Raw genomic sequence first — 27,958 nt, forward strand, 5'->3', positions numbered from 1 at the left:
ATATTGTTCGTGGCTGAGTTGACGTCTCCTTCAGCCCTTCCATTCAAGACTCTGTGATTTTCACTGTTTTTATTTTGCCATTATCTTTCTTTACGGAGTTGTTGTTGCTGTTCATTTTGCTACTCTTTCTTTTGCCCTCCCCTTATTTTTATTTATCGCCGTGGTTGGCAATCCCCCACTCTCTTAAAAGGTGGCAGTTCCCCTTTTCCGTATACTACACTCTTTGGACCAGAAGCCATGAACAGCTAGGAATATCCAAACCAAACTTGGCAATGATGTTGAGGGTGTTCATACCTAGGTTCAGAATCATTTTTTATACATCTCACATATCTTGAAGTGCCGAACTTGCTCTCAGGCAAAATGCGTTTATATCGCATGTACAGGGCAAGGATTGAGCCAAAATAGAACAGAGGCTAATGGTGCCCAGCAGTATAAATTTTCTCAGAACTCATGCAGACTGACAGCTCAAGGTGCTAAGCTACACTAAACCTTGCAAACATATGTACAGTGGAGCAATGTGATTTTCAGATTTAAAGATCAGAAACGCGATGTTTACAGATAATTCAGAGACATGCCAGTTGGAAGAACCTCTCTGGGATATTGACAGTTCTGTTTAGTTAAGCACCTAGCAAATTTCATGTAGATGTGAATAATGCCCAAGATTATGATTCTATGACAAGTAAGCCCTGAGATATGTTGGCTCAAACTTGCCGGAGTCCATGAAAAAGAGGGTCAAATTCAGGAAAAAGTACACTCCAGTTTCACCTTTCAAAAGCCACCAGCAGCATATGTTTCTTCTTCCTTGTGCTGTGCCTGATCTAGAAACCCTATCTTCACTGCTCTGCAATGCTTACTTGCCTTTTGCTCCTCTTCTGACGACTTTCTACGCTTGTAGTACAGTTTTCCCCTTGAAAGACACCTAGATTTCTCTCCAACGACGGACTAACAGTGCGTCCCATACGCTGTACTACTTCGGCAAGCTCACTGTGGTCCTCATTGAACACGATCACTGCCAGGAACACAGCAGTCTCAACAGTTATGGAGCTACAGAACGATTCCTTTGGACAATAGTGCCATAGAGTGCTTCATTGGCATTCTGTGTGGCATGACGAACACAGCCCTGTAGGAGGGATTTGTCGGCAAGATGGACATATACAGGTTTAATTTCTTCAAAAACTGCAACAGGGATAGTGTTGTTCGACGATAAAGAAACTGCCACAGAAGCATTGCCATATCCACACTTCTATTGCTGCCATCTGCACCATGAGTCCTTCTGGGCAGAACTGATTGCATTTCTCGCCATCCTTGGACTGTACGCTGTGGCAAACAGATCCCAAATAACACGGGCCATCACTGTGACGAAGCCTGCAATCCTGCAGATAGCATTTCCAAAATAGTTCCGTCGGGAGTCTCCTTCCTTGTGCAGAAAGTACAATAGCGGGTCAACACTTCCACGTCCACAAATTTGTGCGTCTCCAAAGCAATCACAGTCTGCATGCCATATAAGGAGCTGTATCCTCGTCGCATCCATGTTCCGTCCGTTGTGACGCGATTTCGGCTGGCGATTCCTCCCCGGCCGCAACTCGTTGTGTGAACACAACTTCAGCAGCATTTTTCATGCTCAAACTTGCAGTAGCTTTAGCAGCTTGGTGAAGATTCTTCACGAGGCGCTGGTAGTTCTTCTTTGCAACCGGCGCTGGCAAATCGAGGAATGCACACAATTTCCGGAAATCCTCGCGGCCTCGTTCAAGCAGGCGCATAGCCAGTACGCTCTTTCTATTCAATTAAAAATAACTGGATGTCTTTCCCACTGCGGGCGGTGAAGCAACAGCAGTGCAGTAGTTGCATGCCACTTCAATTATGGAGACTAGGCCAGCTCTTACATTTTCTGCAAACTGCTGATGTGGACAATAAATTCTACAATTAAATTTAATTTCTGCAAACTAAAATTCCTGTTGTCAGAATCAAGGACTTTATCACTCTCCTCACTCGAGTCTTCATTGGAGTCACCAGCGCTCTCAGTATCTACATCTGCAAGTAAGTTCAGATCGCCAGCCAAGGATTCGCAGCTACGAGACGTGTCAGGTACTCCCAATTGCTCAGAGTCACTTTCAGTTTGAGCACGAGATGCAGACTCGTTTTCTTTCTCCAGATCTCTGCGCTTGGGGCTCTGGAACTGGTTCCCGTAGAAAACACGCTTCTTGGCTCTGTAGTTAGCAGACTATCTCCTCTTATTGCCAATGACCAGAAGACAAAAGCTACAGAGAACAGCGGACACGCCAATTTCCAAATGTTTCTGTACTTCCTTTGACGCGGATTTGCATTTTTTTGTTCGTGCTGAGAGTGACACCGTACCAATGGTAACCTAGGGTACCTGCTGACTGTACTGCATGCAGAGCTGAGTAGATGTACGTGTCGGTACGGGGTACAACTAGTAAAAGCCAACACGGCACACACGTACAAAGAGCAGGCGGTCTTGGCACCCGCGGCCGCCGCGATCCACGCGGTGAACCGGAACGAAGATTGATTGCGCTTGCGAACTGCATTCAAAGTGGAGATCAGCTGATTTTTTACAAATTCGCAGTGGGAGTTGGTTTGAATTTTTAAATTTTCCCAACCGTCGTGTTGTTTACCGCATAAAAAATTACACCAGCGGAAAGTTCATCACTTCAGGAGGAAAATGAGCCGGATATGGCCTCATTCTGACAACTTTCATTTTTTGGACCTTTTTTGGACCCAAAGGGGATCTGCCACCTTCTAACGTTGGCCGGTGTTTCCACCGAGTCTTGAGATGTTGTAATAAATATAATAATAAGGCCAAAACAAAAAATAGGCTTGTTTCCGGTCGGCAACCCCTCAAAAAGGAGACTCGGTCGGCCGGAATGAAACTTTTTTTGGATACTTTTTTTGGTTCCTCAATCATTGTGGTATTGATGGACAAGAGCACCTACACATGTACATTGTACTATCATGGCAAGGATCAATGTCAAAGTTGACTGACTCACTGTTCTTGTACAGCATGTGGTGTATTCCTGTTTTCGTACATCCTGAGAAATCAAGCAAACAGTTCGAGTCCTTCCAGCTCCGTTATTCTAGCTCGTATCGACGCCGGAGGTTTTCGAGCCGACCGCTGAGAATCTCTGCTACCTTGTAGGTGTTTCGATTGTGGAATTCGGTTGAGATTTGACTGAGTTATGACTCGTTGAGTGCACCTGCACACATGGCATTGCCACCGTTTGTATACATTTGGGACCAAAAAAATGTTTCAGAATTTGGGAAAAAGTGGCCCGGTCGGCCGACCGGAAACAAGGTCATTTGTTTGGGCCTAAAATAAATGTGTTAGTGGCATTGTGAGACATGGATCATGGAGAACATTAATTTCTCATTAAAATGACGTCAAAAGTAAGTCGCAAAAATCGTGAAATAAATTTAAGGACGGCTCTTTGCATTGTACTAATGGGCCCACGCAACATGTAACGACTACGTAACGTCGTTTGTGTGAAGCAATTTTTGCCACTGAAACAAAATAATTGCGTAGAGTGAGACTTAGTGTAAGTCTTAAACCCGCCTAGCTGTCTAGACTAGTCCCCATTGTGACGAGTACTAGTACATGTCGAGTAGCCATCAACCACGCAACCAGTAGTGCAATGTATGTAGCACATTCGGCAAGTACAAGTAATAGTTAGTTCGCGCCGGCGTCGAGTCGGAGATTGCTTACCCCCTCCTCCGCACTCCCAAGAACCGGCTGTACACAGTCAGCACGCAGCACAACTAATACTTGCCACAACGCAGTGCCAGTGCTAGTGCCAAGTAGTGGAGAAGCTGCGCCACGTCAGCACTTACTGTGTCATCGAGACGCACATATACATGTAAGTACATGACTGTCATGATTGTATCAACGTCATAGTCATAGCAAAACAAAAGAGTTGAAATTTTTTTTTCCGGGTGCATAGGCATGGTACATGGTCATACATTGTACTCATACTAGTCATAGGTAGCTTAGCGATAGCATAGCTATCATGATGTATACAGTATCGCGCTAGCAACACATTATTATTTTGCGCAGAACGAACCTTAGTAAAACAACATTCAGCTTATCATACTGCCTTACTGGTGTTGTAAACTCCTGATCAGTATTCCTTCCAGAACTACTTGCCTAATTCGATGCCAGCATGGGTTTGAATACTATTGATGCTTTTTTCTGCCTCATGGGCGCGCTTGTTGTAGTGTTTGGCATTGGCTCACTATTGCTGTGGGTTTGCTGCGAGCGGGACAACAGAGGACTACTTCGGAGTGGTGGTATCGCTCTTTCCCTGGGCAGCATAATACTCGCTTGCGGAGCGATAGCCATGTGGAAAGATTTGCACCGGGTCGCCCGCATTTGAAACAGGTACATGTATGAGGATACGTGAAGGATTTCACCTGCGTGTAGAGCTGCTTTCAACTTTCTATTCAGATGTTTTCTGCTAAGGCGATACTGATATGTTTGGTGTATCTTTCGTTGCCTACAGTTTGTGATCATCCACACCTGGCGGTATCATGCGATCGGAGTGATGCTGCTGAAGACAACCATTTGGAACTGGAATCAGTAGTTGACGTCTCCTTGCAACACTACGGAGCCGCGTCTTACCATCAGCCGGCGCATGTTGGAGGAAGAGGCGCGGTGTGGACGTACAGTCGTGTTGTTAGTGAAGCGCAAACGGTGTATGAACTCCCGCACATACATGTACATGTAAGACAGGGAAGCTGAGATCACTCATGGAGATTGTAGTTCACTGCAACTACTTACTTACACGCACAAGTACACCGTTGAAGCTGGATGTGGAGAAAGCTAGCAGTTAGCTCAGCACGCAGTGGATCGTTTTGTACTATCTGTGTAGTGACTCGGCTCCTCAACAGCTCAGGTCTACCCACGAAGTACTACTACTACTTGTAGTACCTGTTGGCTGTCCGTCTACGGAGTAGCCATTTGATCTAACTAAGAATAAACATGACATTGTTACACATACACTTTCATGCATACATGTATTGTATGCATGAAAGTAAATGAATTTTACAAAAAAACTCTTGAACCATAGGATAGGACAAAACAATCGATCCTTCTCAGCAAGGCTTCTGGCAATGCTACACGGCTAGAAGATGACTTGCTCCAAGATACTTACACTCGTCCTAGACATGTGGAATATCATCCTAAAGGTCTTGAACCTGAGGGATACCATCATGATTATCTTCAATATGGCGGTTATCTCCCTTCTTCTTATATCCTTTCCTCCTGACTTGCCCTACTCTGAATGTTCCTCCAACGAAATTGTATTTCGTTACAGCAATTATCACTTCTGCATTCTCCTTTATCATTACGTCAATGTATATATGGAAAGAATATCCCTGTTACAATTTTTTCCACATTCCGTTCCCCTCCACATTACATACTATTCACTTTACTGTAAAGTTTTAACGTTGATCCCTTTCACTGCATTATATTATCGAAACACGATAATGGACTTTTGTGATTTGGTCAGAGTGAACTTGTTATGAGGCATACAAAACCGGTAACCTCGCATCGACAAGACACACAACCTTCCTCTAGGTTTAAAGAGCGATTGTCTTTTTAAAACAAGCTAAGAGGCATCAACAATTCAAGGATCGCGATCTCAGGAGGAACTGATTTCATATTGTAGTTACCGAAGAAGAAGAAGAAGAATATATATTTCGTAACGGCTGTATATGTACGTGGGGGAACGTTGTGTGATTGACAAAGAGGCAGAAATAAGCTTATCAAAAGAAATTCTAGAACTCATAATTATTCGAGCTTAGAAGTTGCGACTTCGGCGGTTATTATTGTTAAAATTATTAAATTTTGTTAATCGCAATGTCGACCTCGCAAATTCTGCTAATCGCCACACGAACACTCGTGCATCGGATCTATGTAAAGGGCCATCACAAAGACCACATTTCTGGGCTATTCAAGTTTGATTTTCTCCCCTTTCCCGGAGAAAAAAAGATCAACGAAAAATGATATATTTACATGTACATGTAAGTTAACTCAGCCTGCTGATATCTACATGTAGGCGAATATGCAGAATTCGAGATTGGTACAGTAAAAATAATGTCAAAAGGGCATAATAGATAAAGACAAGGGCCGATTTCAGAATCAGTTTGTAGGACGCAAGTAGATCAAGATGGTGAGATGTTCAATTAAATCTACATGTACATTGTAACCATGTGGTTTCGGAGCAACGAACTATAATGCCGGATTTGGTTGAAACGCTCTGATGCATCCATAATTGCATAAGAAGTCAAGTCAGTGTCTCTGTCCCTGTGTCAGAATGTATGGAGTGACTACGCTGACAATCGAGCTAGTATTGGCATGCATTATACATGTACAATGTACATGCAAGATTGTCATTGTTGGCCTATAAGGGAAACACATTCATTACGATGGCCGGCAGCTCTTTACAGAGCCAATACGTCATCGCACGCATCATCGTAGTCAGGCTCCTCAGTCAGGTGGTACATGTAGAATTCGCTTATAGGGAAATCTCGGTCCTCCAGGAAATTCGCTCGCATTCGTGCTGTTGCCCATAATGGGCGAGCTCTAGGCTTGTCTCCTTCGTGTTGTGTGCGTTCTCGGGCACCAGTCAAGAGAACAATCAATCCCAGAATCACAAAGAGCCCTCCCAGAGCAAACCTGTCATCACCTGTTGTCCAGTTCATTATCCAAAACAGGAAGGTGATGGAGCCTCCAGCGACGAGTAAGCAGCCCACCAGTAAACACATACGGGCCATCCATACCTTGCCCATTATACGCGCGGGGATTGGTAATTCAGTCTATACGCCGTTCACAGAGCAGTCTGAAACATCACATACACAAAACAGAGGTACCAAACAAACACACACGCACACACGCACATACAAATACACAAACACATATTTATCATTGTGAAATCCTTTTGCTGATCAAAAATCCCTCCATTCCATTTTTCTCTATAGAATGTATCCAAATAGTGACAGAGAATTAGCCGTTTGAAAGAACACTTCCCTTTGCTTACATGGCTCACTCGTTTACACCCCAGAAAACTCTCTTGAACGTGTTGATATACAGTACATGTAACTCGAAACAGCGTGGAAACTCACTGAAAAACAGTAGAGAAAACAACTGCGTTATCTTGGATTCACTCCCAAAACGTCAATCCATCTTCCTCACGTCAGAAAATCCTTGCGCGCACTTCAATGTCGCTGCTACATCGGAAATACAAACATGGCTATACACAAAACAGAGAGGTTCCAGGCTGTCCAAGAGAGTGCTCAATACCGAGTGGTAGAGCTGGTTCAAACAATAGGAGGACAGAGAAAGTGTTGTTACTCCGAGTTTCACGCACTAAGCGATCATCAGAAAACAGTAATGAGAAATCTGGATCAGTATTGGCCATGTACACGTACATGCATTTGGCATGCAGAGGTTTATTTCATTTCGGCCACTATGGCTGCTGGACTGTATAATGTATAATCGTCTGTGGGTGGGGAAGGGCAGGGGGGGGGGGGCAGGCTGAGGTACATGTGGAATATGTTGCAATGCTGGATTGTAAGGTTTGCCTATCGGCACCATCAGTACAGCTCGTCCGGAGATCGCCCATCGGCACTGGAAGTACAACTCGCTCGACTCGACTATCCTAACCTAAGTGACGATATCCCATGATGGGCCATGAACTGCGTCACAGGTTTTTGGTTCACACATGTGCGGCCGCGCGTTTCACGTCTCCCTGAAGTCAATAAACCATCACCGAGTTAGAGTAATCCAGTCAGGGAGTAACGAAGTGTTCGCCAGGATGTGAGCCAAGGGAATCCGTCAGCGTCTCAAAAAAAAGGTTGTACATGCAGCACGTTCCTGGACACACACCTCAGACCTGCCCATCGCGGAAGCAATGATAGCGAACAGCTATGTTAGACATAGCAACTTGTGCTTGGATTGCACTATTCAACAGCTTGGACACACACACACACCTTTTGACCTTGTGACGTACATGTACATCGCCAGAGTCGATGATAGTGATGCTACAGCAGAGGCAAAAGCAGCTAGTGCTGGGATTGCACCGTTCAGAAAAGCTTGCAAGAATGAAGAAGTTACACACACACATACACACATTACTTACAACTCGCAGCCGCGCCAGTTTGAGCAAACATTCGCACCGTGTTACGAGCCGCCGCTACTTCTTCCCCAGTTGCAGTCTCTGGGCGCGGCGCACACTGCTCGTGAATTGAATGGTGCACTCAACGCATCGTTTTGTGTGTCCTGCACACCTTCTGACAGCAAAAGCTAGGAGACCAGTTACTATACCTACACACCACAGCGACCAAAATCACAACACTAGAAGCCTGCAAGCAAGGACATTTTTTAGTGAGCGCAAGACACGCCACGAAAGACAGTGCACCCTTCAGGTACGGCAAGTATTACACTAGTGGCAGTGCACACTGAGTACATGATTCTGCAAATGTTATTCCCGGGTAGCATGCGGCGATGCACACTATAAATTCTCGTTGTGCGATCACCAGTGCATGTACCGACGTACTGCTGTACTAGCATGTCTAAATTCTGCGGTGGGGGCGGAGAGTCTAAGTCGCGCATGCTATTCCTTGTCACTTGCTGCGGCGCTAGTAGTAGTAGTAGTCATCTTCAGCGCCAATGGCAATACATGTAGTAGTAGTAGGTGTTGTGAATAAAACCGTTCTCAAGCAGTAGCCTTCCCATCGAGACTCAGCCTAGGGCAATCTTGAAAGGAACTGCACGACGCCCGCGCTCGGGTTTGCATGCCAACGCCTAGTGACTCTCAGAAACGCACTCAACCAACACGTCTCTATCTTATGGCGCCAGTACGTCAGCACTACAGTATAGTCTACACTGACAGGGCGCGTGACATGACTTGTCACGTACTGGTTCCTGCATGCTTGGCCAATAAAAATAATTGGGTGGTTATAATTCTTTAGAGTCTGTACAATCATGTCATCATTAATGACATTTTGTTGCCATCTTCAATAGGTCCGCCAAATACAGTATGTAGTAATAGGTTTTTCATTTGACCCGACGAGACCACACGACGCTTGCAGATCACAGCACGAACAGTTCACCAGCCACACTCCACGAAAGCAAGTAGTAGTACTCCTGGCAACTAAACGGGTGTTTGGTATACAATGTGCTACAACAGTACAGTCAACTTCGCCAATAACGACTGCGGATATAACGACAATTTGCGAATAACCACAGAATTTCCATGCCCAGAGCAAAGTCCCATCCCACTGTAATCCACAAAATGAGACTTCGGGTATAACGACACTTCGCGAATAAGGACACCTTTTTGATGCCCCGCCGAGTGTCGTTATAAGCGAAGTTGACTTTACTACTAGTAGTACTGCTCAATGAAACCCAGTCTCATCACCCAAGACCAAGTACTCGCGGGTGTTGCGCAGCTCTGGACATGCGAAGTGCGAACACTGGTCTAAACCGTTGCAGTCAATCAGTGGCGCAAGCGCTTGCGCTGATTGCTTCGTCTCAACTGCATGCATACAAAGCAACACAATGCTGATTTCATTTTGAGAACTCATAGTATGAGTCCTAATGGTGAGGCCGACAATGCGACTCGCTGTCACCCGTGTTATTCATCATCTACCTCGAGACTGCACTGCGCGATGTTTTCTCCCGCAGCCCACATCGACCTAATCTGGACATCACCCTCAATCTGCCGCTGTCCCTAGGTTATGCCGATGATGTGAACTTCGTCAGCACCAGTTCTGAGTACCTGGACTCGATCCTTCCTATTGTTGGCGACTGCCTCGTTGACTGGGACCTGAAAGTTAACCAAGCCAAAACAGAACGCAGTACTGTACAGAGGAAGAAGGATCGAGTGGAGGAGGAGTGGAGGCGAAAACGCAAGCATGGATCCCTTATCGCAGACAAAGAGGATGTCGGGCGACAAATCCAGATTGTTTCGGGCACATTTAAGTTAACAAGATGTGGCCAGTGTGGTCACGCGGACATCTGCTCTCCGAAAAGCTACGGATGAGGCTCTATGAAGCCTTCATCAAGCCTCTGCTGATGTACAACGCAGGCACATGGAGCCTCTCAGTATCTCAGCTCAGTCTCTCAGCTGTGTACTTTTGACTCGACATATCAGAGACAACTGAGGGTCGCTGTGGGTATCCGCTACCCACAGATAATCAGCAACGATGACCTCCACCACAGACAAGAGACACAGCCAGGAACTGTCCTGATAAAAGCTGCTCGGATGCGACTACTCGGTCACATATGCAGACTGTACAAGGAGTCCCCAGCACAAATGGCTACGACATCCTACTTCCAGCAAACAAAGGACGAGAAAAAAATTCGGTGGCCGACCGCTTCCACACTCCCAACAACACTCCGAACAACACTGAGAACAGACCTTGCATCAAAGGGAATGACGCTACAGACGGATAAAGATCTATGACATATCAGGGACCTGGCACAGGACAGAGCAGTGTGGCGGCCGCTTTTCCGCACCTGAGCCTGCACAGGAATGCCAGGATGTGCCCAAACGGAACATGACATGATGTATGAAGTGAATTTAATGGACAACGTGATATATTTCTTCCATATATCCTTTGCCTCCTGTTTCTGTTTTCCTTCCTTCGACCCCGCTGCTCTGTGCCCCTTAAAACTCGCTTTCTCTTGTCCTTACTGTCTTCTGACTTGTTGAGCGACCTGAACGAATGCTAGGGGTGGATGTGTATTATGTCGATTTGTTGATTTTTGTAGTACCACACCCTGATGGAAACGCGGAGGGGCAAATAATAATAATACGAATAAGAATAATAGGATAATATGGTGAGCAAAGGAAAAAAATTGTAACACGGAAATTGTGGGCACAAGGTATGCGATCGAGTATACAAACTAAACTACATTTTGAAAAGTCAGACGTGCACAATCTAGCACAAAACTGACAAGTGGTACTGAGTCATTCAACGGAATGAAAGTCAGCTTGAGCACTGCTCGATAGCGCTAACCAACGGCCTTCCAATTACTTGGAAGGTTCTTGGATATTAGTGCTTATTCCAAAGAGCGAAAGGCGAGCGTCATCGAGCCGAGCGCAAGCTACATTCCAAGGCTTCATGGAATGCTTGATGCCGGTAGATTGTGCTAGAGTGTGCTAGATTTGCACGCTTGACTGTTTTTATTATTATTATTATTATTATTATTGACTGGTTTGAGGGAAAGAGACAAACGGGAAAAGTCTGAAGAAAAAATTGACCGCCACCACCAGGACTCGAACCAGGGACCCTCGCTTGTTATTATTAGACACAATCTCATAGCATGTGACAAGCATAGCTAAAGCAGGGACAGAATCCCCTGAGACAAGGGCGCTGAGCCAGCCACGGCAATAGTAAGCTAGGAAAACAAAGCAAATATGAATTAAAGCAGAAAATGAATGGAAAATTACAAAGAAAAACGATTAACGGGAGTGAGCACTATCAAAATTCGTGCATCACCCAGGTATTCGAGAATGTTCTTCGATGATAATTAGAATCTGGATTACTTGGTGGACTCGATCTCATAAATTCTGTCCTCAATTATTTCCATCTTATAAATGCTGATGTCATTCGCATAATCTAGCCGTATTCACGTTACTGGACTTAGGTTTGTCGTACACCGATATGCCCCTAGGGACCGGCGGATTCTGCTCCCAAAGGTGGCAGATTCTGCTCGAAAAGCAGTGAAATTGGCAGAACCATACAAACCTTATGGCGGGCAATTCGTCGAATTCGAATACCGAATTCTGCTAATTTTTCTGCCGGCAGAATCCGCCGGACCCGATATGCCCCAGGTACAACAATAACCGTGTTTTCCCGGTCCAGTGACGCTAGAGACTCAGAGTCACACAAACTTGCGTTCCATAGTTTAGCAGTACACGGGATCACTGGATAGATTTCTTCTCCAGTGTATGATTTATTGCATTTATTCAAAACCATTGTGTTAATTTGCTGGTAAAAGAGGCCTGTAAACAAATAATTTTATAGAGTCTTGCCATACAGTGAATCTTGAGTACAGTTGCGCTCACTGAAATCCGACCCAAAGTGCAAAGCTGTCGCCCTGGACCAGTTCCGATTACATCTTTGTGGTTGTACATGTGTACGTCCAGCCGCATTCATTCCACTTCCAGGGCGTCAAGGGCTGTGAAAGTTGAGGGTGCACATTGGGTCGGATTTCAGTGAGCGCAAATGTACATCTACATGTACATGCATCACATGCACATACCGTGCATACGGTAACCGGTAGTACAGTGCTTTTAACTGAAAGCCGACCCCTCTGGGTGGCGCGGCGCGCCGCCCAGGGGGGTCGGATTTCAGTTTCAAGCACTGTAGTACCTCCAGGCTGCACGCGCCATAAACAATCCAAACGCTATAGCCGATGCATTGCACATCCAAGGTGGTAAAATGATCTTTCCATGTCACTACAACCTACTGGCCTGGTTATGCTAACAGAGAGTGCAGAAACGTACAATCGTCACTTGGTGTGATTGTGAGGTAAAACGACTGTGCCTCTGTAGCTCAAGTATGTAGAGGGGACGGTTTCAAAATAGAAGATAGGTTGCAAACCGGAACGGGCTCAATATTCACTTTCTTTCTTGGTATTTTGATTAGAAAGCAGGTGTCACAGTGAAACTACGAGGTGTTTTACTCAGAGCCAACATTTCATGGCTCTGCGATGACCAGAAGCGCCATACAAAGCAGGTGAGTTTTGACGCGTTGCTTCGTACCGGGACTGGAGTTTTACGCCTGTCGAAAAATCAACTTCTTGTCGAAGGTAAACAGCGGCCGGATCGCCTCTCGCCGATGAATCACCTTACATCAATGAGAACTAATGGAAGCATACACGAGGCTTTTTGTTACTCTGTTCTGTTCGTCGCGGAGCGATAGCAATTACCTAATTTCAGAACCCAGAGTGAACTTGACGTGCAATCCAAAACCTTTCCGGTTTGGAGCCACCTCTGTGAGACCAAATTTTGAGGGCAACATGAAGGCAACCGGCCAACACAAAAGAGTGGCTCAGTTCGATGGAATCGGGCTCGGAGCAAACTTCAACACGCCAGCTTTCTTCCACAAACATATTTCGAGCGAACAATCCGTGCTTGTGATCGGGGTTTGGCAGTGCACAATTTTGCTGTCAAACCGTTCCTATTTCAAACCGTTCCCTTTAATTTATAATTACATGTATCACTCCGAAAGTAAACCATTGTGTCCACAGGGTTAAATATGCGATTTAACGGGTATGGCGTGTAGCTTAGATTTTAACTCCGTAGTCTCAAAACGTGGCCAAATACTCCCAACTGAGAAATGACGAGACACAACTTAAAACTCTGATACCCTGCACCAGTAGCTGCTAGCCGATCACAGATATACAGGTATCACAGATTTGTCGTCTATTTTCTTCGGTTTACCCCTACCAGTGCTGCCAACATTCCATATTTTCCGTGTTTGCACGGAAATTCACTCCTTTGTCCGCGGTACGAAAATTGACCGAAATTTCACGGAAAACTGAGAAGTAGGGATTAGCTGACTACGAACTAGTTTTTATACATGTATATGTACATGTACATGACTGTACATAATTGATTGCAGAGCACATAAAACTGTGACGAAGACCTACTACTATCACGCTAAAAACAGAATTCCTGACTGCAACCTCCGGCCTCAGACAGTGAAAAAGTCTCAAGCTTTCAAGCGCTGTGTACGTGTGTTTCACACCATTCCTGGTTGTCCTACACTAGGCTACAGTTCGCGTGACGCACTACTTCTTGGGGCCAAGACTATGGACGACTTACTGAGCACCCGATACAGAACCCCAATGACTACAAATGTCGCAAAAATATATTATAAATCATGGAAGAAAAAAATGGTAGCACGGAAAACCACTGGAAAATACGGGAAATCAGCAGTCCGAGTGCGAAAATCAGACCGAGCAGGTTGGAAGCACTGACCAACATGTATTTGAGAAACGCATGGTTTGGTTTTTATTACTTTGTTGCCTTGACAGTGCAAAGTACTTGAAGTGCAAATATCAAGAGGTACGAACGAAAAAAGAACAGTAAACAGAGCGTGATTTGTATATCAAGGACAGTAAAAAACTACGTGAGCGGAAGGATGGAATTCTAGCATGCTCTGGACGGTTATTCCATCCCGAATGGGCAGGATAAGCGCAAGCTCCCACCTACGAAGCATTACGCGGAATTCTTCAAGAGTGGGCGAAGACTACACCTCCATTTCGGGAGATTAATAAAAAGGCGTTTAAATCCAATTCCATATGTACGCTAACCCGCTACAATAATATAATCAGCACGGTATCTGTGAACCCTTGCTGCTGATCTTAGCAAATCATTAATTTTAATGTGCCGAAATTCCCAGCTCCGTCTTAATTCGCGCCGCAAATCCAGAGAATAAAAAGCATACTGGAAAGCAGAGGGCACATACTCCAAGAAACTTGTGTTGTAGTTACATGTATAGTCGTTCAAGCGTTTTGGCCGATAAGTAAGCGTTTAGTATGTACTTCAGGTACGTTTGGGGAGATGCTGGCGTTCCAATTCTTGTCCCTCTGAGAGGACTGCTATGGCTGTGCTCAAAGTGTCTCCCTCGGATTGTAACGGTAAGCCAGTGAGTAGTGTATTTGTGAAAAGTAGGCTTGTCTCTGACCACCAGCCATTTCCACCGGCACTGGACTGTGACGTCACACTTTACGTGACTTACGTTCCTTGTAGTACAGTAGAACTCTGGCAAGACTCATCGGCAGCAGGAATGGGCACCTGTATCCTAGGTAATATTACTTCTGATCATAATAATGATACTTCAGCATGCAGCAACAAGCTCGTCCTCCGGACAATATCCGCAGTGTGCTGGAGTAGTATTTTAGTAGCGAACGTACATATCGATAAGGGTGAGAGAGTTGATAAAGGAGAAGAGTTTGAAACAAGTTTGACTCTCGCAACTAGTACTCCAATCAGAAACACTCGTATGTGGCCGCGACTACTCTTCAACTATGTGCGTTTTACTGTTGTCTGGTCTGCCAAGTATAATGTACTTGTTGCATTTTGGTCTACATGTACATGTGTGCAGCAATGGGTCGACTTCGCCGTACTTTGGACAAGCCTCACCTGTTACCTATTCGTGGAAATGTTTCTGCACCAGTTTGTAGTGGACATGGTCCTGGGAAGCATCTGGCATTGGCTGGGGCCCACACTGTTCGAAATTCTCTGCCTACCGGTAAGGCTCATAATGATCTGGATTGAGATGATTTCCGTGATAATGTTAGATAAATGTGAGCATGTAGTAGACCGTAAGAACGTTTTGACAAATTTGCAACGGAGAAAACATTGGACACAGCAAGCGTAGCGAGCACTCTTGAAACCACTTCGAAGACTGGCGACTTTGCTCACTGTTTCGGTCTATACCATACCACCTACAAAGCACAAACACATACCCCTCTCACAGGCAAACCACCACCATCCCATTCCGCCTTTCCAGATATTCTGGCCCCCAAAAACCTATCATTTCATACGCCACTCAGTCCTATTTTAACTTGGTGCGCTAGGCACAATAATAATGTAATATGTAAAGGAAACGTTGAACTCGGATGGTGAGCATATGTGAAACTGGAAATAGGAGTTGGACATTTGGCACGAGTTTTGACTGACTGTCCACCAACGTAACCAGATCATAATGCAGTCAGCGCGTGCGACATGAAGTAAGGAGTACTGAAACATTCAACTTCCTGACACCCAACTCTTACACTTCTACGAGGCGTAAACCAACAACCGTTCAACTTGGAACGGTCCAAGAGAGGACGGAAAGCGCCACTAAGAAGACCACAAGCATGATTTTGTTACACTGGTGGACAGTTAGTCTTAAAAAATTAAAAAAATTCACGGTTCGCGTGAGACTCGGCCAAAGGCCCAGTTTTCCGCATCCGCAGGAGCGCCACCACCCTCTTGGATCAAGGCGCAGATGCAGCTCCTAAGCGGTGGGAGGTGAGTAGATCAGACCCACCACAAAGTGGTCAAAGACCGAAATCCCATTCACTGCATCCTTGTTTCCCTCGTGCCAGGCCACGAGTTCCCAATCAACTGTGGGTCGCAGCACGGCTGGAAAAAATCCTTCCGCTTCCAAGCAGGACTTAAACCTGGTACCCTCTGTTTCTCAATCATGGTCTTAGACCATCCCACTATGCCTGGCTGCCATCTCGTCAGTTAGTCTTAACTCATAATATTTTGTCCCTCTCCTTTCTAAATAAGTGATCAGCTAGACTACAACTCTGTAGAACTGTAGAAACAAAGGAAACGGTGGGGTACAAGTTATGCGTTATAGTGCACCAACTACACCAGGGTTTAAGCAGTTAGACGTGCGCAAGGTAGCACCAGACTGACAAGGAGTACTGGGACATTCAACAGCAAGGAAGTGAGCTTGAACACTGCTCGATAGTTCTAACCAACGGCCTTCCACCTTAAAAGGTACAAGGGATATTAGTTATAATTCAATTTATTATTTTCCTTGCCTCACCATCTGACTACTTACAGAACTGTACAATTTTAGAAATAGAAATTAGGACGAGGAAAATGTGGAAGGCCTCATGTGAGCACTCGTAGTACTCATTTATATACCGGTGGAGATCCAAGAGTAAATCTAAAAAGTAAACTAAATTAAATTTTATGACGAAGTAAGGAAAAGGACAAAATGTTTTTATGATAAACTGTCCACCAACGTAACCAAATCTTATACAGTCAGCAAGTGCGACAAAATGGCACAAACTGACGTCTTCGCTTAGCTTCCCCTTCTATGTTTATTACATAATTTTGAGCCTCCCAAGTTGGGTGGTCTGTTGCTTTGCGTCGTCGACTTGTAGTAACGCCGGTCTGTCCAATAGTCTTACTAGTTTCGTCATCAGCCAGTAACTTTCGGCATTCTTTGTTGCCGTGATGCGTAGCTCATGCTCTTCTTCGTTGCGCTTTCCTTCCCCTCTTGGACCTTTCCGAACCTGAGCCTTCCAAGTAGGAAGGTTTTTGGTTTGCACCTTGGAGAAGTGTTGGAGCAAGGTGTTAGGTCGCCGAATGTCTCAGTACTCCTTGTAAATTTTGTGCAATTTTGTCGCACTTGATGACTGTATAAGATCTGGTTACGTTGGTGGACAGTTTGTCATAACTCGTAACATTTTTTTCCTTTTCCTTTCTTCATCATAACTATATTGGCTCACCATCCGAGTTTAAACTAAATTTGTTTTTCCTTGGTTCTTTCCCTTATATACACCTAAGCACCTTAGAAAACCCCGTGAGTGTATAGTAAGCACTCAATCAAGGGCGCCTGATGTACAAATTCCTGTGTCGTGTTGCGTGCTGCAGTTCCTGGTGATCTATCTTGCCGCGAACATCCTATGGATGTTTCTGCGCTCCACGCTCTGGGTTCTATGCCTACTAGTGGAAATGTTCCGGAGTCGGCTAGGGCCTCGGCAAGTCTTCAACCAACGACTGTTTGAACTGGGCGAGTTTCTACGCAGTAAGCCATTACTGAAGGTAAGCCTGCGCAGCAGAGAGTCGACTTTACGACCTTGCGATCACAATAGGAGAGCAAGTCAAGAGACATTCGTACTTTCGTTTTGTGTTAAATGGAACCTAGTCATCGTCATGCCGAAAATCTTACCTGCAACCTTTGCAAGGACGCAGCAGCGTTGTGATTTTTATACATGTAACATGAGCGCTAGAAACAAGACGAGGGTTGTGACTCAGCATCCAAGAAGTAGGTCACAAGAAAGTTCTCAACCAGCAAGCATGGCACAGAGTTCTAGAAACAAAGCAAGTCAGAATCTGTTGTACCGAAGTAGTACAATTACTACACTGTAGTTGTGTATATTGCGTTCTTGTCTCTGTCTCTCTGTATACGTACTGTAAAACCGGAAAGGCTAACGACCAAAAAGTTTAACGTTTTTCTCGTATTTTTGGCATGACTACGTGTAGAGAGTTTAATGATGGCTATCTGCCGACCCATCTGTATGCGCATCTTTACACAGACGAGAAATGATTGCTCGCGAAATATTTTCAGTTGCAAATATGGCATCAGGTGTGTTCTTAATTGTCGCTTCTTTTCCTGACTTCTTCAGTCAGTTTTGAGTCCCAACAGTGTCCCTGCCCTCCCACCCTTCATTTCTGTGCATATTAACAATGCTTTGTATCACTGTTTGCCGTGATGTGCTTGCCATGCCTACATGATGCCGTATCGCCATTGGGGGTATACACCCGTTTTTTCCCTCACAAATGCGTCCGCGCGTTTCCCGGCTTGCGCGGTCCAGGAAAATTAATCTGACAGTCCCAAGTGGTTCTGCATCATGGCCCATTTCTGCTATCCACTGGCACGCCTATTCTATCAGAGACACTCTGTTCTCAGTCCTTGCTTCCGTACCTCACTCGTTATCCGGTTCACAACTGGCTGGTGCCAACTACCCTTCACTTTGTGTGTTGTCGCTATTGCTGTCTATGTCTCTGTGTATGCCAGTATATGTGGAACGAGAAATCTAGCGATAACGGTTTTTCAAATAACGAAAAATACTTGGTCGTTAAAACGTTAGACTTTGTGACTCGTTAGACTTTCCGGTTTCACAGTAGGACTGTGTGTACGTAGGGTTTTCTTACGATGCACCACGAACCTCGAGAACAGAATACCGCATGTAAGAGCTGGCTGCAGGCGCAACTGTAGTGGTGAAACTGGAGCATCTCCGCCGATCTGAGGTCTCGGCTTCAGTGACACTTCAGTGCACCAAACAGTGGGGAGGAGTGGGCACAGGGGGCGGGGAGAGGGGGGGGGGAGAATACATAGAGGGTGAAAATGGGAAGATAAGTATAGGTGATAGAGTAAAAGGGGAGCCAGGGTTCAATCGGAGAGGGTGTTCAGGGAGGGTTCAGAGGGCATCTGTGGCTGAGTGCCAGTCTCGAAAGCGGAGAGACCTGTAGGCGCCTTCCTTGATGCCTGCATTTCCTTCTGCGTGGGAAGGTTGCGTAGCAGAGCAGATGGGAGACGGTTCCAGTCTTGGATCGTGGCATGTGGGTAGGGGAATGATCGGAGAGAACTATTACGGGCTCCGGCGAGCAGTGTTGGTGCTAGTTGATGCTGGTGCTGCTCCTCTTGCTGGTGGCGAGTGAAGCGCCGGTCCTGGTTAGCAACTGCCCTCGGCGGTGTCATGATGGTCAAGATTGCGGGCCATCAATCAAATGCAGCTTGTAAAGGCATGTGAGTGCTACGACTTAACGCCGACCAGTGAGGCTTAGGAGATATGACCCTGGGACGATGGGCTTCAGGGCTCTGTGCTGTACCTGGTACTGCTTAGGTGTGAACGTAGTGTGTATGTTTGTGTGGGCATGCGTGTTCATGTATTTTCTTGCATGTTTGTACGTGCGTGCATGCGCATGTGTGAACTTGTGTATGGGCATGTGTGCTTGCTCAGTGGTGCGAGGTTATAATACTGGCTATAGTGCGTTACACGCCGTTCATGTTGAAGACAGCCTTGCGTCAGTCGACAGTCCACAATTTCATGTATCTGCGGCATTCGTTGAGATTGTTTCTCTACCAAGCGCTTGGCAGCTGGTACCCGTTCGAACCGCCTGGGGAGGATGGAACGTTAAGTGTAAGTGTTCACGCTTGCTTTTCTGCCAAACTTTCTAGTATGTCTGCATCTTTGCAGAAAAGTCTACATGGCCTGTGGGCATTGGCGTAATCTTGTCAGGCTTTTCAGGTCGGGATATTGTATTATGTATAATGCAGTTTGAATTGAAAATCTCGCTGGTATTCTGTTCCTATGTTAAGGATTGCAGAACGTTAATGATACCAAAATGAGGATAAGAACACAAAACAGTGAAACCTTGCTAATAAGAACACTGATAAGACGAACTTTTGCTTTAGAAGAACTAGTACTAGTATTCATAACTACATGTATGAAGTTGATTGTTCCAACTAGGAACACACGCTTCTTGCCGAACTTGACACTTGATTGACTCACGACTGCCATCCGGAGCAGATGAGGAGCACGTCGCACCGTCCACTCGGCAAACATGCAAGAAAGCACCACTTCCTGCTCAATACACAGTGTTTCGTGGAATTCACACCTCATCAGTTGAGATGGAGTAGGCTGAGGAAGATTGTGCCTGAAAAGCACCACTTCTATACATGTACTCCTCTCCAGGCCAAACAATCACCAGGGATACAAGCTTACAGATGACCTTTGTTTCCAGCTCGACAAACTCGCTCATGGAGTTGTGCTAAATAGATGTTGAGAGCCGGTATAGCTATTCCCAACGCTGTCACCTCCAACAACTAGTCGCACGTCCGCGTGAGGGACAACAATACGAACTTAGAAGTTGCGACTTCTGCGGTAATAGTCATGAAGTTGATTGTTCCAACTAGGAACACACGCGTCTTGCCGAACTTGACATTTGATTGACTCACGACTGCCATCCGGAGCACACGAGGAGCACGTCGTACCTCTGACTCACGCTGTACCTGGGGATTCACGAGGTGTTTGTCGCGCTGGAAACAAAGCGCCTTTGAAAGTTTGTATCCCTGGTGATGGCTTGGCCCGCAGAACAGTATATACACTTTGCTTTGTGAGTATATAAACCAATACTGATCCAGATTTCCAATTACTCTTTTCTGATGATCGCTTAGTGCGTGAAACTCTGAGTAAAAACACTTCCTCTGTCCTCCTATTGTTTGAGCAGTATATATGTATTACTTTTCAAGCAAATTCTTCCTCAGCCTACTCAAGCTCAACTGATTAGGAGTGAATTCCCCGATACACTGTATATTGAGCAGGAAGTGGTGTTTTCCTGCAAGTTTTCCGAGTGGAAGGTGCGACGTGCTCCTCGTGTGCTCCGGTTGGCAGTCGTGAGTCAGTCAAGCGTCAAGTTTGGCAAGAAGCGTGTGTTCCTAGTTGGAACAATCAACTTCATGACTATTATCGCTAAAGTCGTAATTTCTAAGTTCTTAGTTTTCATAACTGTATGGGATAGATTACAGTGTATTCACCGGGTATAACATAATATGGATATGAAGAACTCCCGTTATAACGACCAAATATCATCGGTCCCTTCTTGTCCTAACAGTTCACAGAAACCCAGTTCACAGAACGACAGTTCTCCGGAATGACATTAATTTCACAGACTATCTTTTTGACAGACAGTCCATTTAACAGGATACCCAATTCACAGAAAGACAGTTCACAGAGCACTGTTTTCATCCACAGCCCATTACACCGAATTTGATCAGGCATGCACTCAAAAATGCATTGTTTCGAAAGAAAGCAAAATATGAAGAATATGAGAGTATGCACGTGTGACATGGTCATATACTATACACAACATTTAACGCCAAATTATGGGCTACTCCACGGAAGAAGAGTCTCTTGGTGGTCGCTGCTCGACGGACTGTAGCAGAGCCCTCAACCGTTGATCACATTGCTGATGATGCCCAGATACTTAGCACAAGATGATTGTTCTACCACGGTGCCACAGAACCCCAACTGACGGGATGCCTGCACAGTGGGCTTCCGCAGAACAAGAAACTGAGTCTTTGCCGGGTCCAATTTGAGTTCCCTGGAGTGCAGAAACTCGCTGACTGAGTGAAAGTCTTTCTAAGGCTTTTCAATTGCCTGCAACATCGACATTTGTATCATCGGCATAGAGTTGGCTGGTGGAGAAAGCCAAGCATGTTGGAAGAGAGCGTGCATGTAGGGCCAGGCGCGTGTGCGTTGTCACCTCTGGCGTGGATATTATTGTTGGTCACGCTGAAACTTACCCGTCCTGCCGTTGATAACCCTTTCCCAAAGGTGCTCTTTCATTTCGCACTTAGGCCGTTATCACACTGCGTTTGTTTGAGTCGCGTTTGCGTCTGCGTTTGCGTTTGAGACTGGAAAACGCAGGACGTGATATCATACTATACTTGTGATTTTCAGCGTTTGCGTCAAAATCTGTGCTCACGAAAAAATACAAAATGTGGGGAATCGATGTCCAGGTGGTCGTGGATGTTGAATTAATTATTTTATCAAAAAAGTATTTTTTCTAGACCAAAGAGTGGTATATTTGATAAAATTTAAGAATGATAGAAATATTTACGATACTTCTCCAGACGTTTCGTTGTTCTGAACAACATCGCCAGTGGATAAAGAATGGAGGGCTTTGGGTGGTGGCACGGGTTAATAGGGAGTGATGGTGGTGAGATGAAGTGTGAAGGTGAAGGTGGGAAATACATGTATCACACACACACACACACACACACACACACACACACACACACACACACACACACACACACACACACACACACACACACACACACACACACACACACCTTGCCAATTCTACCCACCACATACACCAACACCTATTGCTGATCCACACCCTACCTAGACTCTCTCCCACATTTATCAACCCAACACTTCCATTGCGCCACTCCACCTTCTACGCACACCAACACCTTCTACCAACCTACACTTCTACCCGAAGGGTGTACGCCTGCCCACCTGTATCGACCCGCACCTAACCTTCACCATTAACTTAGGTACATGTATTTCCCACCTTCACCTTTTCGAAAACCCAGTTCACAGACTGACTTATTCACAGATAACCCATTTCGCCGAGAGTGGACAAACGTGGGAAAATGCGGCTCGATCCTCGGCTAGCCCTTTCCCAAAGGTGCTCGCCCTTTTTTCGCCCTTTTGGCCCTTTTTGGAAAAGCCCGTTTCTTTCGCCCTTTATTGCGTTTTTTGGTGAATATCGCCCTTTTTGAGCTTTTTCAGCTGAAAAAGTGCTAAAATCTGCTTGCTCATGCATGCGATCACAGTTTCCGAGTGCTCAATGGGCCTTGGCACGCCGTTTTTTTGGTGGGGTCAATAAGTTGGTGAAGCTTGTACCGGGTGTACACAATGCTGTAAAAAAATGGTTTTTTTGGACTTAATTAACCCTTGATGTTCGCCCTAAAGAGGTTTCACTATGTCCCAGGTAGTTGCAGCAACGTCGGCTATACTTTTATATAGGGGCGAAAGTTGACACTGAGATCCCTAGTTCGAGTACTCTGATTTTCTCCGATCGAATATTCGAGTAATCGAGTATTCTTCATCACCTAAAAATTGCACACCGAGGGCCTTAAAATCACATGATCCAACCCTGATCGAAACAAGTAGCAGTCATTTTTCTCTGGTATATTGGTTGGTGGGTCATTTGGGCTCTCTCTACTCGTGAACATGTGTTCACCACACAGTCTGCACATCAATATCTGCCGACTGCTGCTCTGAAACTGCAGATATCTGTGGTAAATGCATGTGCCATGTATGAACGAGTACTCTGATTTAATCCGAGTACGATTATTTTTGAAAAAAACCGAGCGAGTACTCGAGTATTTGGTATAATTGTTTCAGCCCTACTTTTATAGGAAAGTGTCAAATCGCGACAAGCTACATATCTTCCCTCAAACCAGTGAATAAAAATTATTTGAATGAATATTATCAAGAGTACATAAACCAGAGTGTAAATTCACCAGGCTATCCGTATCAAAAAATCCGAAATCAGGATAAACTCAGTGACCTGCACCACCGTGACTGGTTACGCAACTTTTCACCGTACCGTCAGAAATGACGTACTGCACGAATTACGCTTCCTGAGGAACCATCCCGAGTTGCACCCTCTGGTTTATGTACTCTTGATATTACCCGGAGGATGTACCCAGTGTGCTGACAGTGCTCGACACCGCTGAGGCGGAGCGTAATACAGAACAGAACAACAAAGACAATCAAGGCTTGTTTGCGGCAACTTGAAGTTTCATGTTCTCGCAATCATCATACATGGTATATAATTATACTGTCATGATCGGCACCCAACCTTAAGGGGGCACATCACCCAAAAATTTCATATGGCATTCAATTGACCGTAACTTTGGTGTTTCTCAGTGGATTTGAGTGAAATTTTGACCACACACTCCTGCCACTATGCTGGCCCTCAGGACATGATTTACAAGTTCTTGCGTCTCACTGACAGGCTTTCCAGGCCGGAAAAACTCAAATTTCCGGCATAGTGCTACGGTGTGCGAGCCACCCAGGAGCCAAACAAATGCATTTACATTTTTTTCACATTTTCGTGCCCATTCTGTCCGTGCGCGGGACCCAAACCTAAAACAAGTCCAGAAGCAGCCATGGGTGGTGGGGTAGGGCCCCTCAACGTGGCCCTGGAATCTGTCACAACGGAACGAGTGGGCGTTCTTTCACGGACTCCCACAGACCCAAGGCAATTTTTGAATTTTTTTAGGTTTGGCACGTGCTACGAGGTCGTACCTTTGATACAACATCCAGTGCTGGGACCTCCACAGCAAGCCATTTCCACAGCGCTGCAAACCAAATCCAGGATGCCCTCAGAAACCGGCAAAGACTGCCACTCACGTTTCACTACTGCCTAGTACTGAATCCTACCTGACTTCTTGACACGACTCAAACTTGCCAAAGTCACTAAATCAACGTCAACTACAATAATCAAGCCACATATCTGCAACGTCACGAGGGTGCTGGCAAAAGTCCTGCTGCACGGCGGCGGGCTTCGCCCGCCGCCGTGCAGCCCAATACGTGGTTTTTTAACGTGATTTTTTGGACTTTTTTGGACTTGGGGCAAAATTCTGCACACTTTCGCGTGTTTCCATAATACGACAAGTTGCGCACGGTCTGCTCACATTCAAATACAGTGCTGCCAACAAATGACAGCATGCAACAAAAAAATCTTTCCTTGCAAGGGCACATTTTCGGCCATAACTCTTGAACGGCTGGTCAGATAGGGACACAGTTTTCAGAGAATTTGCAGCTATTCATGCTCTTTCAACTGACGTAGCACTCAATATGAATTTACAAATTCGATTTTTCAGCGAATTTTTGGGTGATGTGCCCCCTTAATGTTGCCTGATGATTGCGAGAGCATGAAACTTGAAGTTGCAGAAAACAAGCCTTGATTGTCCTTGTTGTTCTGTTCTGTATTCTTGATATTATTGATTTCATTCCCTATTTATCGATTTACAGGAAAACCCGCATGACCGGATCTCGGATGAGAGCAATTACACGGAAATGATTGTGGGAGGCTATGTGACGTGCCTGTGTGGATTAGTGATCTGCTGCTGGGGTGGTGCTGCCATCTTTATCGGTCTGCTGGTAATGTCCAGTGGCTTAGCGACACTCTTCAGATCCTGGCGATTACTCAACGTTCACGTGACAATTCCCTCATCTTCGGAACATGAAGAATCCAAAGCGCGGCAGCAGGTTTCGGAAAGGAAATCGCTGGACCCACATGGACCTGATTTGAGTACGGACAGAGAATTCCCTCTCCCAGAATTTCGATGGCCAAAAAGGACGTCTCCATGGTCAACCCGGAGGTCTTTGCCCGTCCCTGACAGCCGCTCATGGGACGAACCAACAGTAAACCAACGATCTAACGAAAGACGGAAAAGTCTGCGTCAAAAGGTAAAGAAAGATAAAGAGGCCACGGCGAAGTGGAAAATGACTGCTGACCACAGATGGATATCTGTTGACAAGTAGAGCTCGATGGATGTTTCAAGCGGGAGAATAAGTCCGAATGTTTGAGTCTGTTAACACGGTCAGCAGCTTTTGTACCAATCATTGCCTTGCGCAGTTCAATGTATAATGATTGACTGTCGCACACATATACATACACATACACACACGCATGCATGCACACACTCACGCACGCACACACATAATGCACCAAGCAAACATCTGTTCGTACTACAACTAAATGTACAAGACTAGTATACGCCTTACCCTGTTGCATTTTGAAAACTCCCAACTTCCAGTGCACACCAGGGGGGGGGGGGCAATATTCCATTCTGTGTAAATAGTTGCGTCTTGCGATCGTGTCAATGTGAACGTGTCATAACTATTATGACCTGTCTTGACTCTTGGCCTCTGATCATGTTCCTCTTTCGTTTTATCCCGATGTCCTTTATGGTTGACAAAAAAAGCAACCTGACCAATAAAAAACCCAGACATGTTGGCGCATCGACTTTCTTTCTGTAACTAACTTTATACAGCAACACAATCCAACACTTATCCACTCTTCCTCCTTGTTTCTTGAATGTCAACATTCCGCAGTCTAGCTCACATGAACCTTTCGCCCCTCCCCATCCTCCTCACTAATTTGTGTGTGTATGTGTGTGTGTACGTGTGTGTGTGTGTATGTGTGTGTGTGTGTGTGTGTGTGTGTGTGTGTGTGTGTGTGTGTGTGTGTGTGTGTGTGTATGTGTGCGATAGTCAATCAGTATACATTGAACTACGCAAGCCAATGATTGGTACAAAAGCTGAGCAAGTGCCAGTGCAGTGGAAATTCCGGTAGTGGTTTCTTTCGTCTGTTGCCGAGATGAGAACTGTATTTTCCGATGATATGTAACTGAAATGTCTCGAGGTATGGCATTCCATCATCGCAGAAAAGTAGAGAAAGATGATTTCCGAAATCGAAAAGCCAGACCAAGCTGCCATCGTATTGAACGAGTACACTGTAGAAATTGGTGACTGACCCGATCACAACGAAGCAACTACATAAACAAAAACAAAATCGACATCGTCCAAAAAGGGCAAAGAATGCATATGCGGTGCGTGCGTGCAGGACCACAACTACAAAATTTTAAAAATGTGCAAATGTCGAGGTGACATCGACAACCGCCGATTTTCATGAATCAACACACCGGAATTTGAGAAATTGAACATACTTCAGGCCAGGTTGTACACAAATACGCTTCACGTCTACGATCATGTTGCCGCCAAGTCGTGGCACCCCCCTCCGGAGGTCGCGGTCACGATTTGAAACGTGGCCGCTACATTTTGGTCAAGTTCATGCCGTTGACCATGCAACTTGGCCGCATGGCCGCATGGACGCTGGTTTTGGTCGCAGTGTGAGCGCGCCCTTAGGCCCTTATCGCACTGCGTTCAAAAGTCGCGTTTGCGTCTGCGTTTTCTTCGGTTTTTGACGGTCGCCTAGGAAATGCCATCACGTGACGTTATCGCGAGCGCGTCGGTTTCCAGACGCGCAGACGCAGACGCAAACAAGGGGGTGGGAGGGGGGTAGTCAAAACCGAATCGCGTAAACGCAGATAGGACTTTCTTTATCGCAGCACTCCCTGCACTGTTTTTGAGTGTTTTCAAGTGATTCTCAAGTGTGTTTTCAAATCTTCATTTCCATCTAGTTGCTGAGGCCGGCGAGGGTACTTCTTCTACATGACATTGTACTGATTGATTGACTTTGGATTCGCGAGGCATGTAGCTGATGCGAGCTCGTGGCTGAGGTTGCGCTGACTAGTTGGCGACGGCTAGCCTAGCTGGACGATGTGCCTCAACACAGGCAACGCAACGGCTGCAGTCTTCCCATCGACTCCCATTCCCCCAGCACCACTGACAAAGGACATAGGAGCAGAAACAGAACACTTCTCGGTCTCAGGAAAATAATTAATAAAAAAAGAGTTGGTGGACAAGCCGTTGATTATCCACTCTCATTGTAATATCAAAAAAGTATTCTTTCTAGACCAAAGGGTGGTGGTATATTTGATAAAACTTAATAACGATAGAAATATTTACGATACTTCTCCAGACGTTTCGTTGTTCTGAACAACATCGTCAGTGGATAAAGAATGGAGGGCTTTGGCTGGTGGCACGGGTTAATAGGGAGTGATGGTGGTGAGATAAGGTGAGAAGGTGAAGGTGGGAAATACATGTATCACACACACACACACACACACACACACACACACACACACACACACACACACCCCTTGCCAATTCTACCCACCACATACACCAACACCTATTGCTGATCCACACCCTACCTAGACTCTCCCTTACATTTATCAACCCGACACTTCCATTACG

At 45.6% G+C, this 27,958-nt stretch overlaps 1 protein-coding gene and 1 long non-coding RNA gene across 3 annotated transcripts; one reads left to right on the plus strand and one right to left on the minus strand.

Moving 5' to 3' along the window:
* Window positions 1–6,000: 6,000 nt before the first annotated feature.
* Window positions 6,001–7,516, minus strand: LOC135824884 (uncharacterized). The gene is made up of 2 exons (XR_010554960.1): window positions 7,135–7,516; window positions 6,001–6,851 (listed from the first exon to the last, which is right to left on the minus strand). It is a non-coding gene; the product is annotated as an uncharacterized LOC135824884 (long non-coding RNA).
* Window positions 7,517–14,511: 6,995 nt separating this feature from the next.
* On the plus strand, window positions 14,512–26,237 carry LOC135824861 (uncharacterized). 2 transcript variants are annotated; one of them, XM_065337585.1, is made up of 5 exons: window positions 14,512–14,668; window positions 15,136–15,282; window positions 17,412–17,582; window positions 19,505–19,684; window positions 25,106–26,237. In XM_065337585.1, exons 1-5 carry the CDS (start codon window positions 14,567–14,569, stop codon window positions 25,616–25,618), a joined length of 1,113 nt encoding a protein of 370 aa, XP_065193657.1. In that variant the 5' UTR covers window positions 14,512–14,566; the 3' UTR covers window positions 25,619–26,237. The 2 variants fall into 2 exon arrangements, with proteins under 2 accessions (XP_065193657.1, XP_065193658.1); XM_065337586.1 differs by lacking the exon at window positions 14,512–14,668 and adding an exon at window positions 14,690–14,836.
* The last annotated feature ends 1,721 nt before the right edge of the window (window positions 26,238–27,958 follow it).

Source organism: Sycon ciliatum, chromosome 9 (assembly GCF_964019385.1).
Source record: "Sycon ciliatum chromosome 9, ocSycCili1.1, whole genome shotgun sequence".
Classification (NCBI taxonomy): Eukaryota; Metazoa; Porifera; class Calcarea; order Leucosolenida; family Sycettidae; genus Sycon; species Sycon ciliatum.